General features: G+C 47.6%; 1 protein-coding gene across 1 annotated transcript; it reads right to left on the bottom strand.

The window, feature by feature from the left end:
- Positions 1 to 5,149: 5,149 nt before the first annotated feature.
- LOC138363610 (serine/arginine repetitive matrix protein 5-like) lies at positions 5,150 to 19,311 on the bottom strand. The gene is made up of 4 exons (XM_069322975.1): positions 19,168 to 19,311; positions 9,204 to 9,302; positions 6,911 to 7,036; positions 5,150 to 6,337 (listed from the first exon to the last, which is right to left on the bottom strand). Exons 1-4 carry the CDS (start codon positions 19,309 to 19,311, stop codon positions 5,150 to 5,152), a joined length of 1,557 nt encoding a protein of 518 aa, XP_069179076.1.
- Between the last annotated feature and the right edge of the window lie 1,367 nt (positions 19,312 to 20,678).

Raw genomic sequence — 20,678 nt, 5'->3', positions numbered from 1 at the left:
CAGTGTTTCCTGGAGGGGGAAAGTGTTTCCTGGTGGGCCAGTGATTCCTGGTGGGCCAGTGTTTCCTGTTGGGCCAGTGTTTCCTGGTGGGCGAGTGTTTCCTGGTGGGCGAGTGTTTCCTGGTGGGCCAGTGTTTCCTGGTGGGCCAGTGTTTCCTGGTGGGCCAGTGTTTCCTGGTGGACCAGTGTTTCCTGGTGAGCGAGTGTTTCCTGGTGAGCGAGTGTTTCCTGGTGGGCCAGTGTTTCCTGGTGGGCCAGTGTTTCCTGGTGGGACAGTGTTTCCTGGTGGGCCAGTGTTTCCTGGAGGGGGAAAGTGTTTCCTGGTGGGCCAGTGTTTCCTGGTGGGCCAGTGTTTCCTGTTGGGCCAGTGTTTCCTGGTGGGCGAGTGTTTCCTGGTGGGCCAGTGTTTCCTGGAGGGGGAAAGTGTTTCCTGGTTGGCCAGTGTTTCCTGGTGGGCCAGTGTTTCCTGTTGGGCCAGTGTTTCCTGGTGGGCGAGTGTTTCCTGGTGGGCCAGTGTTTCCTGGTGGGCCAGTGTTTGCTGGAGGGGGCAAGTGTTTCCTGGTGGGCCAGTGTTTCCTGGTGGGCCAGTGTTTCCTGGTGGGCCAGTGTTTCCTGGTGGGCCAGTGTTTCCTGGAGGGGGCAAGTGTTTCCTGGTGGGCCAGTGTTTCCTGGAGGGGGCAAGTGTTTCCTGGAGGGGGCAAGTGTTTCCTGGTGGGCCAGTGTTTCCTGGTGGGCCAGTGTTTCCTGGTGGGCGAGTGTTTCCTGGTGGGCCAGTATTTCCTGGTTGGCCAGTGTTTCCTGGTGGGCCAGTGTTTCCTGGTGGGCCAGTGTTTCCTGGTGGGCCAGTGTTTCCTGGAGGGGGCAAGTGTTTCCTGGTGGGCCAGTGTTTCCTGGTGGGCCAGTGTTTCCTGGAGGGGGCAAGTGTTTCCTGGAGGGGGCAAGTGTTTCCTGGTGGGCCAGTGTTTCCTGGTGGGCCAGTGTTTCCTGGTGGGCCAGTGTTTCCTGTTGGGCCAGTGTTTCCTGGTGGGCGAGTGTTTCCTGGTGGGCCAGTGTTTCCTGGTGGGCCAGTGTTTCCTGGAGGGGGAAAGTGTTTCCTGGTGGGCCAGTGTTTCCTGGTGGGCCAGTGTTTCCTGGAGGGGGCAAGTGTTTCCTGGTGGGCCAGTGTTTCCTGGAGGGGGCAAGTGTTTCCTGGAGGGGGCAAGTGTTTCCTGGTGGGCCAGTGTTTCCTGGTGGGCCAGTGTTTCCTGGTGGGCGAGTGTTTCCTGGTGGGCCAGTATTTCCTGGTTGGCCAGTGTTTCCTGGTGGGCCAGTGTTTCCTGGTGGGCCAGTGTTTCCTGGTGGGCCAGTGTTTCCTGGAGGGGGCAAGGGTTTCCTGGTGGGCCAGTGTTTCCTGGTGGGCCAGTGTTTCCTGGAGGGGGCAAGTGTTTCCTGGAGGGGGCAAGTGTTTCCTGGTGGGCCAGTGTTTCCTGGTGGGCCAGTGTTTCCTGGAGGGGGCAAGTGTTTCCTGGAGGGGGCAAGTGTTTCCTGGTGGGCCAGTGTTTCCTGGAGGGGGCAAGTGTATCCTGGAGGGGCAAGTGTTTCCTGAAGGGGGCAAGTGTATCCTGGAGGGGCAAGTGTTTCCTAGTGGCCGAGTGTTTACTGGTGGCCGAGTCTTTGCTGGTGGCCGAGTGTTTCCTGGTGGGCGAGTGTTTCATGGTGGGCGAGTGTTTCCTGGTGGGCGAGTGTTTCCTGGTGGGCGACTGTTTTCTGGTGGGCGACTCTTTTCTGGTGGGTGAGTGTTTCCAGGTGGGGGAGTGTTTTGTGGTGGGCGAGTGTTTCCTTGTGAACGAGTGTTTCCTGGTGGGTAAGTGTTTTCTGGTGAGCGAGTGTTTCCTTGTGGGCGAGTGTTTCCTGGTGGGCGAGTGTTTCCTAGTGGGCGAGTGCTTCCTTGTGGGCGAGTGTTTCCTGGTGGGCGAGGGTTTCCAGATGGGCGGGAGTTTCCTGGTGGACGAGAGTTTCCTGGTGGGCCAGTGTTTCCTGGTGGGCCAGTGTTTCCTGGTGGACCAGTGTTTCCTGGTGGGCCAGTGTTTCCTGGTGGGCCAGTGTTTCCGGGTGGGCCAGTGTTTCCTGGTGGGCCAGTGTTTCTTGCTGGGCCAGTGTTTCCTGGTGGGCCAGTGTTTCTTGCAGGGCCAGTGTTTCCTGGTGGGCCAGTGTTTCCTGGTGGGACAGTGTTTCCTGGTGGGCGAGTGTTTCCTGGTGGGCCAGTGTTTCCTGGTTGGCCAGTGTTTCCTGGTGGGCCAGTGTTTCCTGGTGGGCCAGTGTTTCCTGGTGGGCCAGTGTTTCCTGGAGGGGGAAAGTGTTTCCTGGTGGGCCAGTGTTTCCTGGTGGGCCAGTGTTTCCTGTTGGGCCAGTGTTTCCTGGTGGGCCAGTGTTTCCTGTTGGGCCAGTGTTTCCTGGTGGGCCAGTGTTTCCTGGTGGGCCAGTGTTTCCTGGTGGGCCAGTGTTTCCTGGTGGACCAGTGTTTCCTGGTGAGCGAGTGTTTCCTGGTGGGCCAGTGTTTCCTGGTGGGCCAGTGTTTCCTGGTGGGCCAGTGTTTCCTGGTGGGCCAGTGTTTCCTGGTGGGCCAGTGTTTCCTGGAGGGGGAAAGTGTTTCCTGGTGGGCCAGTGTTTCCTGGTGGGCCAGTGTTTCCTGTTGGGCCAGTGTTTCCTGGTGGGCGAGTGTTTCCTGGTGGGCGAGTGTTTCCTGGTGGGCCAGTGTTTGTTGGAGGGGGCAAGTGTTTCCTGGTGGACCAGTGTTTCCTGGTGGGCGAGTGTTTCCTGGTGGGCCAGTGTTTCCTGGTGGGCCAGTGTTTCCTGGTGGGCCAGTGTTTCCTGGTGGGCCAGTGTTTCCTGGTGGGCCAGTGTTTCCTGGTGGGCCAGTGTTTCCTGGTGGGCCAGTGTTTCCTGGAGGGGGAAAGTGTTTCCTGGTGGGCCAGTGTTTCCTGGTGGGCCAGTGTTTCCTGTTGGGCCAGTGTTTCCTGGTGGGCGAGTGTTTCCTGGTGGGCCAGTACGTGTTTCCTGGTGGGCCAGTGTTTGTTGGAGGGGTAAGTGTTTCCTGGTGGACCAGTGTTTCCTGGTGGGCCAGTGTTTCCTGGTGGGCCAGTGTTTCCTGGTGGGCCAGTGTTTCCTGGAGGGGGCAAGTGTTTCCTGGTGGGCCAGTGTTTCCTGGAGGGGGCAAGTGTTTCCTGGAGGGGGCAAGTGTTTCCTGGTGGGCCAGTGTTTCCTGGTGGGCCAGTGTTTCCTGGTGGGCGAGTGTTTCCTGGTGGGCCAGTGTTTCCTGGTTGGCCAGTGTATCCTGGTGGGCCAGTGTTTCCTGGTGGGCCAGTGTTTCCTGGTTGGCCAGTGTTTCCTGGAGGGGGCAAGTGTTTCCTGGTGGGCCAGTGTTTCCTGGTGGGCCAGTGTTTCCTGGAGGGGGCAAGTGTTTCCTGGTGGGCCAGTGTTTCCTGATAGGCGAGTGTTTCCTGGTGGGCCAGTGTTTCCTGGTGGGCCAGTGATGCCTGGTGGGCCAGTGTTTCCTGGTGGGCCAGTGTTTCTTGGAGGGGGAAAGTGTTTCCTGGTGGGCCAGTGTTTCCTGGTGGCCCAGTGTTTCCTGTTGGGCCAGTGTTTCCTGGTGGGCGAGTGTTTCCTGGTGGGCCAGTGTTTCCTGGTGGGCCAGTGTTTGCTGGAGGGGGCAAGTGTTTCCTGGTGGGCCAGTGTTTCCTGGTGGGCCAGTGTTTCCTGGTGGGCCAGTGTTTCCTGGTGGGCCAGTGTTTCCTGGAGGGGGCAAGTGTTTCCTGGTGGGCCAGTGTTTCCTGGAGGGGGCAAGTGTTTCCTGGAGGGGGCAAGTGTTTCCTGGTGGGCGAGTGTTTCCTGGTGGGCCAGTGTTTCCTGGTGGGCGAGTGTTTCCTGGTGGGCCAGTGTTTCCTGGTTGGCCAGTGTTTCCTGGTGGGCCAGTGTTTCCTGGTGGGCCAGTGTTTCCTGGTGGGCCAGTGTTTCCTGGAGGGGGCAAGTGTTTCCTGGTGGGCCAGTGTTTCCTGGTAGGCCAGTGTTTCCTGGAGGGGGCAAGTGTTTCCTGGAGGGCCAGTGTTTCCTGGTGGGCCAGTGTTTCCTGGTGGGCCAGTGTTTCCTGGAGGGGCAAGTGTTTCCTGGTGGGCCAGTGTTTCCTGGTGGGCCAGTGTTTCCTGGTGGGCGAGTGTTTCCTGGTGGGCCAGTGTTTCCTGGTTGGCCAGTGTATCCTGGTGGGCCAGTGTTTCCTGGTGGGCCAGTGTTTCCTGGTTGGCCAGTGTTTCCTGGAGGGGGCAAGTGTTTCCTGGTGGGCCAGTGTTTCCTGGTGGGCCAGTGTTTCCTGGAGGGGGCAAGTGTTTCCTGGTGGGCCAGTGTTTCCTGGTGGGCGAGTGTTTCCTGGTGGGCCAGTGTTTCCTGGTGGGCCAGTGATGCCTGGTGGGCCAGTGTTTCCTGGTGGGCCAGTGTTTCCTGTAGGGGGAAAGTGTTTCCTGGTGGGCCAGTGTTTCCTGGTGGCCCAGTGTTTCCTGTTGGGCCAGTGTTTCCTGGTGGGCGAGTGTTTCCTGGTGGGCCAGTGTTTCCTGGTGGGCCAGTGTTTGCTGGAGGGGGCAAGTGTTTCCTGGTGGGCCAGTGTTTCCTGGTGGGCCAGTGTTTCCTGGTGGGCCAGTGTTTCCTGGTGGGCCAGTGTTTCCTGGAGGGGGCAAGTGTTTCCTGGTGGGCCAGTGTTTCCTGGTGGGCCAGTGTTTCCTGGTGGGCGAGTGTTTCCTGGTGGGCCAGTGTTTCCTGGTTGGCCAGTGTTTCCTGGTGGGCCAGTGTTTCCTGGTGGGCCAGTGTTTCCTGGTGGGCCAGTGTTTCCTGGAGGGGGCAAGTGTTTCCTGGTGGGCCAGTGTTTCCTGGTGGGCCAGTGTTTCCTGGAGGGGGCAAGTGTTTCCTGGAGGGGGCAAGTGTTTCCTGGTGGGCCAGTGTTTCCTGGTGGGCCAGTGTTTCCTGGAGGGGGCAAGTGTTTCCTGGAGGGGGCAAGTGTTTCCTGGTGGGCCAGTGTTTCCTGGTGGGACAGTGTTTCCTGGTGGTCGACTGTTTTCTGGTGGGCGACTCTTCTATGGTGGGCGAGTGTAACTTGGTGGGCGAGTGTTTCCTGGTAGGCGAGTGTTTCATGGTGGGCGAGTGTTTCCTGGTGGGCGAGTGTTTAATTGTGGGCTAGTGTTTCGTGGTGGGCGAGTGTTTAATTGTGGGCGAGTGTTTCCTGTTGGACGAGTGTTTCCTGGTGGGCGAGTGTTTCTTGGTGGGCAGGTGTTTTCTGGTGGGCGAGTGTTTCCTGGTGGGAGAGTGTTTCCTGGTGGAGAGTGTTTCCTGGTGGGCGAGTGTTTCCTGGTGGGCGAGTGTTTCCTTGTGGGCGAGTGTCTCCTGGTGGGCGAGTGTTTCCTGGTGTTCCAGTGTTTCCTGGTGGGCCAGTGTTTCCTGGTGGGCGACTGTTTTCTGGTGGGCGAGTGTTTCCTGGTGGTCGAGTGTTTCTTGGTGGGCGAGTGTTTCATTGTGGGCGAGTGTTTCCTGGTGGACGAGTGTTTCCTGGAGGGCGAGTGTTTCTTGTTGTACGAGTGTTTCCTGGTGGGCAAGTGTTTCCTGGTTGGCGAGTGTTTCCTGGTGGACGAGTGTTTCCTGGTGGGCGAGTGTTTCATGGTGGGCGAGTATTTCATTGTGGGCGAGTGTTTCCTGGTGGGCAAGTGTTTCCTGGTGGGCGAGTGTTTCCTGTTGGGTGAGTGTTTCCCTATGGGCGAGTGTTTCCCGGTGGGCGAGTGTTTTCTGGTGGGCGAGTGTTTCCTGTTGGGTGAGTGTTTCCCTATGGGCGAGTGTTTCCTGGTGGGCAAGTGTTTCCTGTTGGGTGAGTGTTTCCCTATGGGCGAGTGTTTCCCGGTGGGCGAGTGTTTTCTGGTGGGCGAGTGTTTCATGGTGGGCGAGTGTTTCATTGTGGGCGAGTGTTTCTTGTTGGACGTGTGTTTCCTGGAGGGCGAGTGTTTCCTGGTGGGCAAGTGTTTCCTGGTCGGCGTGTGTTTCCTGTTGGGTGAGTGTTTCCCTATGGACGAGTGTTTCCCGGTGGGCGAGTGTTTTCTGGTGGGCGAGTGTTTCATGGTGGGCGAGTGTTTCTTGGTGGGCGAGTGTTTCCTGGTGGGCGAGTGTTTCCTGAGGGGCGAGTGTTTCCAGGTGGGCGAGTGCTTCCGGGAGAGCAATTGCTTCCTGGTGGGAGAGTGTTTCCTGGTGGGCGAGTGTTTCCTGGTAGGGTAGTGTTTCTTGTTGGTGAGTGTTTCCTGGTGGGCAATTGCTTCCTGGTGGGCGAGTGTTTCCTGGTGGGAGAGTGTTTCCTGGTGGGCGAGTGTTTCCTTTTGGTGAGTGTTTCCTGGTGGGCAATTGCTTCCTGGTGGACGAGTGTTTCCTGGTGGGTGAGTGCTTCCTGGTGGGAGAGTGTATCCTGGTGGGCGAGTGTTTCCTAGTAGACAAGTGTTTCCTGGTGGGCGAGTGTTTTTGTTCGAGTGATGTTCGAGAGCGAGTGAGTGTTCACGGCTCTAGAGCACAAGGATATTCTGACTTCAATAGCTGGTTCAAGCCTAGACATCGACTCAGGTAGATGGCGCTGACGTGCAGAAGTGCAGGTGTGCAGTTGGCGAGTCAGCAATTAGGAGCAGGCAGGCTCGGAAGGGTAGTTGGCGGGTTGATGACGAGCCAGCATGGAGGGAGTGTGGAGTAGGGGGTGAGTCTTGGGTACGTTTGCCTTCTGGTCAAAACGTTTGGTGCTACTAGCAGACATATCTTGTAGGTAGCATCTTATTGTTGTATAATATACGTAACTTGATGTAGAGAAGAGCAGGCTCAATCTCTCTTGAAAGAGATTATCGTCACAACTCTCCCCCTACGCTTACTGGTGAAGTTACGTCTTCAGGTGGTAGAGTGGTAGGTGGAGCTGTCTCTACCTCATAGACTCTGGGGAGGGCGTCTACTATGGTGTTGTCAGAACCTTTGATGTAGAAGATCTCCAGGTTGAAATTCTGCAGATATAAAGCCCATCGTAGAAGTCGTTGATTGTTGAATTGGGCTTGTTGCAAGAAGCGTAGGGGATTGTGGTCCGAGTAGATGGTGGTAGACCGAGCACCTTGCAGGTATGATTCAAAGTGCGGCAAGTTCAGGACGATGGAGAGTAGCTCCTTTTCGATAGTGCTGTAACTCTTCTGGTGCGGTTTTAACTTGTAGCTGTAGTAGCTAACAGGTAGAACATCCTCGCCTCGTTGTTGCATCAGGACACCTCCGATGCCGGTACCACTGGCGTCGACGTGGAGGATGAAAGGCTTCGTGATATCTGGCGAGACGAGAATAGGATTAGAACAGAGCAGGAATTTAAGTTGTTCAAAAGCAATGGTCTGCTGAATGGTCCAATGATACCGTTGCTTGTGGCTGGTTAAAGTGATTAATGGTGTCGCCACCGTACTAAAATTCTTCACAAACCTACGGTAGTAGGAGGCAAGACCAAGGAAGCGCAGGAGCTGCTTCCTTGGGTAAGTCTTGAGCAAGTCTTGAGGATCCCTTGAGCAAGTCTAGCTTTGATAGATACCGAGCACTACCAATGGCGTCAAGGATGTCATCTATTCTAGGTAATGGATAAGCATCCTTGATAGTCACAAGATTCAATTTCCGATAATCGGTACACAACCTCTCTTTACCGGGCGATTTCGGCACCAAGATGCAGGGTGAGGCCCAAGGGGACTCACAAGGGGTGGCCAGCCCATGATCCAGGAGGTACTGTACCTCAGCACGCATAACTTCCTTTTTGCTCGGGCTGATTCTGTAGAAAGGTTGACGAATCGGCCGGGTGTCAGGGAGTAGCTGGATGTCGTGCTGAACCACATTACACTCCTGTGGATCATCGCTGAACAACTTCTGATGTTCCTTGAAGATTCTGATGAGAGGAGCACTATTACTGTCCTGCAAATAAGTATGAAGATCATTAAGGATTTCCGAGTTAGAAGGCACTAACTCAGTGTTAGTGCTTTCGGGAGGAGAAGTAGGGAAAGTCTCACTGTGGAGGTATGGACCTTTAAAGGTGGATAATGATACCAGCACAGTAGGGGGAGTACCTTGATACTGCTTCAGGAGGTTGATGTGGCACAGCTGGGTCTTCCGCCGCCTATCTGGAGTCTCAAGAACGTAGTTATGGTTGTTTCTGCACTCCTTGATGCGGTAAGGTTTTGAAAACTTGTTTTGCAATGGAGAACCTGGGATAGGAAAATATGCCAACACGAAGTCTTCTGGTTTAAATTTCCATAGTTTGCTGCGTTGGTCAAAATGAGTCTTCATCCTCTCCTGAGCTTTCAATAGATTGTCATTAGCAAATTTACGTACTCTCTCTAGAATGTGTTTTAAGTTTTGAAGAAACTGGGGCACATTCTGAGGGTCACTGAAGGTGGCATTACGTAGAGAGTCTTTGGAAGCTTTGAGAGGAGTACGGCACTTACGTCCGTAGAGCATCTCATAAGGAGATACTCCTAGAGACTCATTGGGGAGACTTCTGCAAATGCACATAATGAGGTCAAGTTGTTTATCCCAGTCCTTCAAGGTTTCATTGCAAAATTTCTTTAGGAGTGCTTTAATAGTCTGATGACTACGTTCAAGAGAACCCTGTGAAGCAGGATGATAGGGGCTGGACAGTACCTGTGTGATGTTGAACTCTTCCAGTGTCTTCTTGAAGAGATCACTGGTGAAGTTGGTGCCACAGTCACTTTGAACCTCTCTTGGAAATCCATACTGGGTGAAAATCTTCAATAGCTGTTTCACCACAGCAGCAGCTGTAATGTTCTTTACTGGAACTGCTATGGGGAATCTGGTGGTAGGACACAGGATAGTTAGTATACAGACGTTGCCAGAACTGGTCCAGGGTAAAGGACCAACACAGTCTATGATGAGTCTGTGGAAAGGTTCCGCAGGCACCTGGATAGGAGTCAATGGGGCCTGGGGAATAGAGATGTTAGGTTTACCTGCCATCTGACATGTATGACACTGTTGCACGTAACTTTTGACGTCCTTAACCATACCTGGCCAGTAGTAGTCTTGTCTGATTCCGTGGCAGGTTTTGTTAAAACCATAGTGAGAAAGAGCTCCGTGGGCCAGGTGTAGAATATCGGGCCATAGGCCGGTGGGAACCATTAGTTGTTCGACATTTGCCCAATCGTTGTCCTCCTTCAGCTTACTGGGTCTGTACCTGCGGTAGAGCAACTGATTCTCTAGGAAGAATCCAGGGATACTGTCAGGTTGAGTCTCAGCCTGGAAGAATAACGGTGTTAATGTTAGATCTTCCCTCTGTAACTTATGGAACTCCAAACTAGTAAGATTCGGTGGTAGATTGTGAGGGTCTTGAGGGACATCAGTAGCAGTCTACTGCTACCGCTGTAGACTGCTACCGCTGTCTACAGCGGTAGACAGTACCCTTTCACTCCTCTTGTACCAGACAGGTACAAGAGGAGTGTCGTTAACGCTTATGTCGACCGTGCTCTCAGCCACAGCTCAGGATGGAAGCAAGTCGATGAAGAACTCTGTAGGGTAAGGCAGGTCCTAGTCAACAACGGCTTCTCCAATGGTTTCGTTGAAGACATCATAAGAAGGAAGGTGAAACGCCATGCAACCTCTGAAGAGACAACAAACACAACACCTGTACCCCCTATTAGACTATTTTACAGGAACTTCTTTTCCACAGCTCATAAAACGGAAGAAAGGGTCCTGAAAGATATTGTTAATAGAAACGTTATCCCTACAGACACAAATCAGAAGATACAATTGACGATCTACTATAAAACCAAGAAAACGGCCATCCTACTCATGAGAAACTCTCCAGACATAAAGCAGAACGCTTTAAAAGAGACCAATGTCGTCTATGCCTTCAAATGCCCATTTGGGGACTGTAAGCCTCAAAGAATTCAGTATATAGGCAAGACAACAACATCTCTTTCCAGGCGATTAACGATGTATAAGCAACAGGGCTCCATTAAGGAACATGTAATCTCTTCCCACAACCAGACCATCACCAGAGAAGTCTTAACAATAAACATGGAAATCATCGATAGATACATCGATAGCAGGCGGCTTGATATCTGCGAGGCACTACACATTAAGAAGTCGACACCAGCAATCAACAGCCAATTAATGCACAACTATATTCTACCCACTTCAAGACTCCGCACCAATATAGAAGCATCAAGAAATATGGGCCAATAGGCCCTCTGCAGTTACTTCCATTCTTCCCTTTAACTTACAAAATATTATACCCATTGTTTCGTGTTCTGTCTTGTGTTGAAAGTTTGTTTTCACCTCATCCAAAACTGTTGTAACATATCACCTCACCCAAATGCTGGTATAAAATCGAAGATGTTTGAACTATGTTCAATTATAGTTGTGTGTGTGTAAACTAAAGTCTTTGAAAATGTAATAAGTTTTACGAAACGCGTTCAAGTGTCGCGTCAGACTAAAAATAAAAATGAATTTTGGAAAATAGATTTTTCAGTTACCATCAACAATGAAAAGAAATATAAGAAACATAGAGAAAATTCGTGTTAGAATTATTAATCTTACTTTTTCGGTCATATTTAATAATATATATATATATATATATATATATATATATATATATATATATATATATATATATATATATATATATATGCAAACAAGCCTGAATGGTCCCCAGGACTATATACAACTGAAAACTCACACCCCAGAAGTGACTCGAACCCATACTGCCAGGAGCAACGCAACTGGTATGTACAGGGACGCCTTAATCCGCTTGACCATCACGACCGGACATAAGGAAGTGATAGCCTAAGCTATTTGAAACACTTCCCCGCCGGCACTCGGATAGTAATCTTGGGCATAGCATTTTATCAAATCACCTCATTCTTTGGGGCAACACGTGAGGAACACAAATGCAAACAAGCCTGAATGTGTCCTCACGTGTTGCCCCAAAGAATGAGGTGATTTGATAAAATGCTATGCCCAAGATTGCTATCCGAGTGTCGGCGGGGAAGTGGTTCAAATAGCTTAGGCTATCACTTCCTTATGTCCGGTCGTGATGGTCAAGCGGATTAAGGCGTCCCTGTACATACCAGTTGCGTTGCTCCTGGCAGTATGGGTTCGAGTCACTTCTGGGGTGTGAGTTTTCAGTTATATATATATATATATATATATATATATATATATATATATATATATATATATATATATATATATATATATATATATATATATATATATATATATATATATTTATATATATATATATATATATATATATATATATATATATATATATATATATATATATATATATATATATATATAATATATATATGTGTGTGTGTGTGTGTGTGTGTGTGTGTGTGTGTGTGTGTGTGTGTATACTGGCAGCAGTTTCCATTTAGACATGTTTCATTGAATATGACTGCATATTCCGTGTTGATTATTTTCTTGTTTAGGGGTTCTGTCCCTCTGACTAGTGCTCTTGCATCTTACCTTGAGGTTACCTTGAGGTGCTTCCGGGGCTTAGCGTCCCCGCGGCCCGGTCGTCGACCAGGCCTCCTGGTTGCCGGACTGATCAACCAGGCTGTTGGACGCGGCTGCTCGCAGCCTGATTGGATCTTGGCCTAATTGGATGAGGATTTCTCCAAATATTATATTTGTTCGAGATTGACTATATGAATACAAATTAACTGTAAAATATATTACACTTATTATAAATTAACATAACGTTGCGAACCTACAAGATTCATTCTCAAATGAGGATTCAAGATTGATTGTTGAAGATTAAGCCACCCCAAGAAGTGACACGGGCATGAGTAGCCAATGAAGAAGTCAAGAGTTGATATTGTTGTTTTAGATTCAGTTAATCGTAACAAAAACTTCGAAGTATCACCGGCTACGGTGAGCCCGTAATGGACTTATGTGGGAGAAGAGCGGGGGTTGTAACTGCTAGAGAGTTGTTGTTGTTTTAGATTCAGCTTCTCAGAACAAAATTTCCATGTAGCATGGGCTATAGTGAGCCCGTAATTGAGTTCGGTCGTTTACGATAACCTTGTTACTGTCATATCTGGGTTAAAGTTTTAAATGAAGGTAGAGTTTCCTTCCTTTCACACTGATTTAATATTTTGTTTTAATAATGTTTTCTTGGTGGCGGATATAGATACAAAAAGTTCATTATTGTGTCCCATTTTTCAAATGTTTTTTAAACCATTGTAGTCGCTGTGGATTTTGTATTTAATGCAGCTGCCCTTGTTGGGTGAATGTGAGTTCGATGCGCAGGGCTTCAGTTGCCTCACATCCCAGTAAGTAATGTAATAGTGGCTTTTCTGCGTCTATTAATTACAGATTGTAATCTGTGTATTACTTTTTGTATTGGGTTTATTAGCTCCCAGCAGCACTTGTAGCAAAATCTGAGTCTGTGTATGGCTACTGCAATGTCTCTTAGATATCTATTTAGCCAGGCTTGAAAGAGTAGTACCCAGAGGTTTGTTCGTACCACACTGCAGTGGTTCGGCCTTCCGCTACTTTGGCTTTGTGGGGACGATTGATATTTGGGAGTATTTTCTTCTTGGTTTGCTCCTTAATCTGCGAAAAACTAGTAGGTATTTTTACCTGTAAAACAGGTAGAGCAGTGGTAGGTTATACTAGTGAGTATGACTTTTCATTACTGTCAATGCCAATGTGACTTGGAATCCAATTCAGGGCGATTGATAGCTCTAGATTGAGTGCTTCTTTCCCTATATGTCGGATTTCTGTGATGAAATATATATATATTATTTGTGCTGACTGGATAACAATGCCAGGAGCGAAGATTTAGAGTCGGTATGAATGATGACATCATGTAAATTATTCTCAGTTGCATAGTTTATGGCCCTCTTTCAGAGCAAATAATTCTGTTTGCGATGTTGAGCACCCATGTGAGTTCGATGCGCAGGGTTTCAGTTGCCTCACATCCCAGTAAGTAATGTAATAGTGGCTTTTCTGCGTCTATTAATTACAGATTGTAATCTGTGTATTACTTTCTGTATTGGGTTTATTAGCTCCCAGCAGCACTTGTAGCAAAATCTGAGTCTGCGTATGGGAACGTCTTCGCCTATATAGGGAACGTCGTTCCCTATATAGGCGAAGAAAACGAATCGCGGAACAACTTGAGAGTCACACCTTATCTCAAGAACGGCGAAGAAGGTTAGGTAGAGAAATAGAAACAATTGAACGGAAGCTACAAGAATCATACAAAACCCAGGAGAGGCAAAGGGAGCAAAAGGCCATCAGTGAAATAGAGAGAAATCCGAAATATTTTTTCTCCTATGCAAAATCAAGATCAAAAACCACATCTAGTATCGGGCCCCTGCGAAAGGGAGATGGAACTTTCACCGATGACAACAAAGAAATGAGCGAGCTACTGAGGAAGCAGTACGACTCTGTTTTCAGCGAGCCATTAAACACACTAAAGATTGATAACCCAAATGAATTTTTCATGGGTATGATCCCAACATCAAATCATATATCAGACGTCACCCTATCCTCACTGGATTTTGAAGTGCTAAGAAGATCACAAAATACATGGAATCACAGCATCTCCATAACCCCGGACAACATGGTTTCAGAACAGGGCGCTCTTGCCTGTCGCAGTTGCTGGACCACTATGATATGGCATTAGATGCTATGGAAGACAAACAAAACGCTGATGTAATTTACACAGATTTCGCAAACGCTTTTGATAAATGTGACCATGGTGTTATTGCACATAAAATGCGTTCAAAAGGAATTACCTGAAAAATAGGCAGATGGATCTACAATTTCCTGACCAACAGAACCCAATGTGAAATAGTCAACAAAATAAAATCCAGCCCATCAACCGTGAAGAGCTCAGTCCCCAAGGGTACTGTGCTTGCTCCAGTACTTTTTCTCATCCTCATATCGGACATAGACAAGAACACAACCTATAGCACTGTATCATCCTTTGCAGATGACACTAGGATCTTCATGAGAGTAGGCAACATAGAGGACACGGCAAACCTCCAGTCAGATGTAGATCAGGTCTTTCTATGGGCTACAGAAAATAATATGATGTTTAACGAAGATAAGTTCCAGCTCATGCGCTATGGAAAAAATGAAAATATAAAAACGGAAACCACGTACAAAACTCAGGCAAATAATAACATAGAACGAAAAGGCCATGTAAAGGATCTGGGTGTACTCATGTCGGAAGACCTTACCTTTAAAGAACACAATAAAGTCGCCGTCTCAACTGCAAGAAAAATGACAGGTTGGATAACAAGAACTTTTCACACTAGAGATGCTATACCGATGATGATACTTTTCAAAACGCTTATGCTCTCTAGAGTGGAGTATGAGAGTTTGAGAAGTTTTGGAATAAAATATAATTGGTATAAGGAATTGAGCTCGGAAAATTTCTAAGAATTTTCTTTATTCTTTAACCTTTATTCCTGTCGTGATATTCAACTAGGTCGCCTGAGGAAGGACTTGCTTAGCTAACACACCAGTGTAGTAAACAGCTCATTCCTCACTTTGGGACCATGTATGAACAATTGACTAGGCGCGAGCAAACGCCGAGACCCGAATGAAAATTGAAATCCCCTCCACTAGGCCGACGACCTTCGCCATTCGCCGAAGCGAATCTAGCGAGTAGGTCACGGGCTCTCACAACAATAATTTATTGTTGTGTGGTGCCGTATATTTGGTCCAAAGCTCAGAATCAGTCTCAATTTTATTAGTCGAGTGTGAAGAACATTTGCATAACAATAATAATGTGTGGGGGTGTATCGAAAAGACAGTGTTAACCATAACAACTTAGTTTATTCAATAAAGTACTAACTACTACAACAAAACAAAAATAAATGTCAATGACGTTACTCGAAATCCTTCCTGTGACACTATCAATGACAGCTAGACACCAGCCCCTCGGACTGCATAATGAACTAACTCGAACATAAGCGTGACCACAGAGGAATCAACAAGAAACAAGAACTAACAGATCTATAATCACAATTACAACAAATGACACAGTAGGTTCTGAAACACGTCTCCAGTAACCTCCTAACTGTTCTACGCCTCAGTGCAGTCTACACCTGCAATGGCGGTTGCAATGCAATCAAATCAGTAGTCTTTCAATGACATCAACAACTAATGGGTTCACTGGCAACTCCAGCAACCCTTCCTCAAATTAATCCTTACGTTAACACTGCGTCCCACGGACGTTCAACAATCAATAACAATTGATTTAGGTTAATAACACAATAACAATTACGTTAAATTGATAACTCTTACAACTGTCACTAGTAACGCGGAAATTACACAACACTCTACCCGTCGAGCATTCAGTGAGAAAATCCCATTAATCCCTGTACTACCAGACAGCTGATTAATCTCTTTACTAGTTACGTTAACCGGTTACTAATCACTCAGCGATGGTAAACTCTGATTTACAATGTCCAAAGTGCTAAGAGAAGGGTAATCACTTGTGATTATCTTTAGAGTAATTAATTACTATCCTCAAGATCAATAATTAAACAATTAAATACGCAACCTTTCACACTGGCTCAGCAATTTACATTAAGGTATGAATTCCGTCTGAGCCTTCCATACTCAGACCAATTCGGGTGGCTAATAACAGTAATTAGCACCACGTTTACGTTATTCTAAAATGACGTTATTCTTCCCACGAGTCAATCAAGTGCTGGTTCTTCCGGGCAGATAAATAACGACGTTACGTTAATGGAACAATGTAGCCTTCGTGTGAGTCGATCAAACAAGGATCGAGGTTAATTACTTTGACTTCCTGAAACACGTCAATTACCCGGCCCACTGACCGTTAATTACGACAGACAATACTCTAATTCTTATCTGGCTGATGGCTAGGCTCCTTGAGACTACCGTAGCTGCTTGCAAGAAAGTAAATTAACCCAAACGTATTCTACGTTACTCAAATTGTCAAAGAACAAATTCTCTTAAAGCAATTGCCTCGCAATCACCTCACTGAATACTGGACTTCGATGTCCTACCAGATAACCAGGAGAATATATGTGTACCCAAGTACTTGTCTACAGCCGAGTTCACCCACGACAATGACAAATCACACTAACAAATCACAGTGATTTACGTAACAATCCGGTTGCAATGACAATACTGCAGAACCTAGTAAAATAACATACAGGACATGAACCCTCTAGGACACTGCTCCACAATAGCTTTACTGAACTGCAATCACATACGGTGATGCTCAACACTAGCAACAATCACCATCAAATAACAACCCGTTTGCAATAACACACACAGCAAGTACTCTAATTTCCAAGTATTAGAATACTGCACCACCTTACTTACTTACTGTTGCAAATGACCCCAGTGCTCTCAATAACCCCTAGAACATAGGTCAAAATATTGCAATCACCACACAGTAAATGACACAATAACACTGGGCACCGTGACACTACGATTATATATATATATATATATATATATATATATATATATATATATATATATATATATATATATATATATATATATATATATATAATTACTACTGACACATGTAGCCTACAGCTATAAAACGTTATTGGGAACACTAAGGAGATCTCACACTCCTTAAATCACATGGGTGAGTGATTTATCGATCGCGCATGCCGATAAACACTCTCGAGAGTTACGTTACTCGACAGAGCGATGGCGGTCTCTCCAGCCAGCTTCGTCACTCACCAAATTCTACCAAAATTACATTAATACTGCAACCACAATACATATATATATAAATCACACTTGTCACGGCCCTGGGAACAATACAAGAAATTTAGACCACACTGTGGTACACTCCACAATAATCATTACCAGGAATCACTGGCGTTACACATACCTGAGCGCTCAGTGTTGGAATTCCACACTTGCAAGACCACACATGGAAATGATATCACTCCGTCCCACGGACGATCAAAAATGATTAATTACCACAATGGAATAATATAATTATTACATGGACATCCTCACAGTCCTTGGCTAATCTATGTATACTCTGTTCTCGTGTGTACCCACACACACACACACACACCCACACTGTACGTCTGTGTACACAAGACGTAAGTCCCTCTGGACTGACAAGATGACAACAAAGGTGATTATCTCCTCGCCCACACTTCACTCCACCTCCACAGGTGCTGCGTGACAATGTGACGGAACACTTGACCTCGAATTCAAGCTTTTAGAGACTAACTGATCACCAGAAATACACACATAGGTACTTACTCATTCACACTGCCGGCTTACACACCATTCCCATACATCAGGCACCCCGCTATGGGTGGCTGGCTCGCTCAGGGCAGCGGTAGGCGGCAGTAGTACCTCACGTGGTATTTTTTTCGTACAATTGGCGCACACTCGAACCCCTCCCACTCAACACGGCTCGGTTCGCACCCTCGACCCACCGGTGAAGTGAAGCGTTCGTACCCAGGTGACGCGCACAACGATAGCGTCACACACAAACATGGGAAATCTGCCTGACACGAATTTCCCCGTTCCCATCGACTGCTACAGAGCACTAGCAAGTCTAATCATCACTGGTATGGGATCTACGAGTCCGTTACTGCTCGTATGCACATTCCCCACAATCCCAGATCACTGTACCTCTACCCACTGTACACAATGTCTTTCTCCCCTCCAAGCGACGACTCCGGCCGGATTCTGTGACGATCGCTGTCGTTGGTGAAGCAGGAAGTGAAGCAGTTGCGTAGTCCAGCCACCACGGCGCCCTATACTCAATTTGGCCGAATTGAGTACAGAGAAGCGTCTTGACAGAGTGGCAGCTGGATTCAGAATGACGCTCACACCGACGATTCCCGCGTCCTCGAAATAACCAATGAGAGGAAGGCATTCAGCGGCCTACCCCTCTCATCCAATCAGCCACTGTGTAGCATAGCCCCTAGGGCAACTCCAAGATGGCCGACCAACATGGCGGCTCAAGATGTTTACTAAGATGGCGGCTGTTTCCATGACGACGACTCGAACGCGGGAGGCCCACAGCTCACCCACGCCTGCGGCCTAGCTGTTTCCGCAGGCCTAGCTGTTTCCGCGCAAAGTGGAGTCTCGCTTCATGCCATACAATGAGATGATGCTATCGGCTCTACCACTGTCCACAGACGTACTACCCCGGCCAGGGTAACATTTCTGGACTGCTGATGACTGGGGCTTTCACATGAGCCCAAACACTAGATGTTTCAGTTGCTGGTTACCAAACTTAAGTCCGCCCACTTAACAAGTGCACTTAACAAATGTACTGGCTCCCACAGGCATAAGAGCACTATTGTAAGTGAGCTGGTGTACCATCTCCTCACATGGAGTACTGCTGCACAATGACAGCCTCTTTCAAAGCTGGAGAAATTGCTGATCTGGAGAGCGTGCAGAGATCCTTTACTGCTAGAATCTACTCAGTAAAACATCTAAACTATTGGGACCGACTAAAGAGCCTAAAACTGTACTCCCTTGAGCGCAGGCGGGAGAGGTACATAATAATTTACACTTGGAAAATATTAGAGGGGCTGGTCCCAAACCTGCACACAGAAATAACATCACATGAGACCAGAAGACATGGCAGGATGTGTAGAATACCCCCGTTGAAAAGCAGAGGTGCAACAGGTACTCTGAGAGAGAACTCTATCAACATCAGAGGCCCGAGACTGTTCAACACGCTTCCACTACACATAAGGGGCATAACTGGCCGACCCCTCACAGTGTTCAAGAGAGAACTGGATAAGCACCTCCAAAGGATACCTGATCAACCAGGCTGTGACTCATACGTCAGGCTGCGAGCGGCCGCGTCCAACAGCCTTGTTGATCAGTCCGGCAACCAGGAGGCCTGGTCGACGACCGGGCCGCGAGGACGCTAAGCCCCGGAAACACCTCAAGGTAACCTCAAGGTAAGGTAACCCACTATCCATGTTCATGTAAGCTTCATGGTAGTTAGTGTAAACTGCTGTCGTAGCGGAATCTCTTTCTTGATCAACTGATTCATCTGTGAAGATGTGAATGGCTGTCGGCCTTGAGATGCTTCCATTTGTTTTTCCATGATCCCTTTGAGCCTTTGCGAGTCACAAGCTGATTTCCTAACCGGAAAACCTTCAATGATTATCTTTAGGCTCGATTCTTCCCATGGAGGAGGCTGTTGAAGGTGTTGATATAGGCTGTCTTCTCCTTTGTAATGGTCCGTTTCAAGTCCACTTTCTCTAGAATCTTGACTAGATTTTCCGTCCATGTACTTGTTTTATATTGAAGGTTTCTGTGAGGCGATTTATGTATGCTGTCTTTGATTGACAGTCTGGTGGCTGTTCCAACAAGTTGAGCTGTTATTGTGGCTATTCTTTGTTTAATCCTGTTTTCTAAGCCTAGCAAGTTGGTTTCCATTCTTAGATTTTCTCGGCGCGTCCACACAGGTGCTCCCATCATTGTTCTGAGGACATCATTTTGTGACACTTCAAGTTTCTCCCATTGGTTGTCACTAAGAGTTGTGAGAACAGGTGCAGCATAGTCAATGGGTGACCTAACTGTGTAAGCGCAGAACATTTTGAGTACTGGTAGAGTTGCACCATCTCTATGACTTATCACTGAGAAGACAAGAGTAGTTGTTGTTCTTTTAGATTTAGCTACTCAATACGAAATGTCCATGAAGCAAAGGCTATTTTGAGCCCGTAAAAAGACAAGAGACAGAACATATCCGATTTATAAAGCTTGGAGGTCAGTAGAGATAAGAGACATGGGCTAATGTCTTATACCCACAAAGATTAGTGAGGTGTAGTGGGTATGGCATTTTGAGCAGTGACACGTCATCGCTGGCATCTTCGTGTTCCAGTCTTGCTCTTACTCTAATGATATGACTGGATTATCACCTAGTATGTACTCCTGTCTCTTAAGAGACTATGTATGTATGGCTGGGTGATCGCCTTTTATGTATCCCCGTCTCAGCTGAATAACTCTAGTCCAGTATGTATATTGGGAATTCTAGAACAGAGAATATGTCTAAATTATTGTCTTGTATGAATCAATATGTTAATGTTATGACATGTAACCAAATGCACATACTTATTACATGACGCCCTCATGAATGGATGGATAAAGCGCCATATTGTCTGTGCCTCCCTGAAAGAAACTATCTTGATCATTGGATAAAGTTCCTACTAAAGTGTTACACGACGTCCCTCAGACTAGAGGCAGGAACCGACGTCACAACTATTGTAAATTACAATATTCTTACCACTCAGGTCTCTCTCCTGCTCTAGTACATTTCATTCATTTCTTTTATAGAAAATCATTGATTATTGGCTTTATATTATCATATTATTCAATTGCAAATCAACTGGTGTTGATTTTTTTTGTTATTATTATTAATGTTGATAACGTTTATTGTCTTCTGTACCTGCCAGTGTGGCGAGAGCTTCGTCTTTAGGTAGCGGGAAACTAGTGTGTGAGACTCTCAGATCCCAACTCTGTTTCCTTCAACTTTGACAACATTAGCACTAAAAGTTCCCATCTCCGTTGAAAACTTTTTTCACTCTAAGGTCCCATTATTATAACAAACGAGGCATTCTAGGATTACAACCCCCCGTCCCCCATCTTTGACAACCT

This window comes from Procambarus clarkii, chromosome 11 (assembly GCF_040958095.1).
Source record: "Procambarus clarkii isolate CNS0578487 chromosome 11, FALCON_Pclarkii_2.0, whole genome shotgun sequence".
In the NCBI taxonomy this organism is placed as follows: domain Eukaryota; kingdom Metazoa; phylum Arthropoda; class Malacostraca; order Decapoda; family Cambaridae; genus Procambarus; species Procambarus clarkii.
Note: the sequence above shows the minus strand (reverse complement) of the source record. Positions and strands in the feature narration are given on the sequence as shown.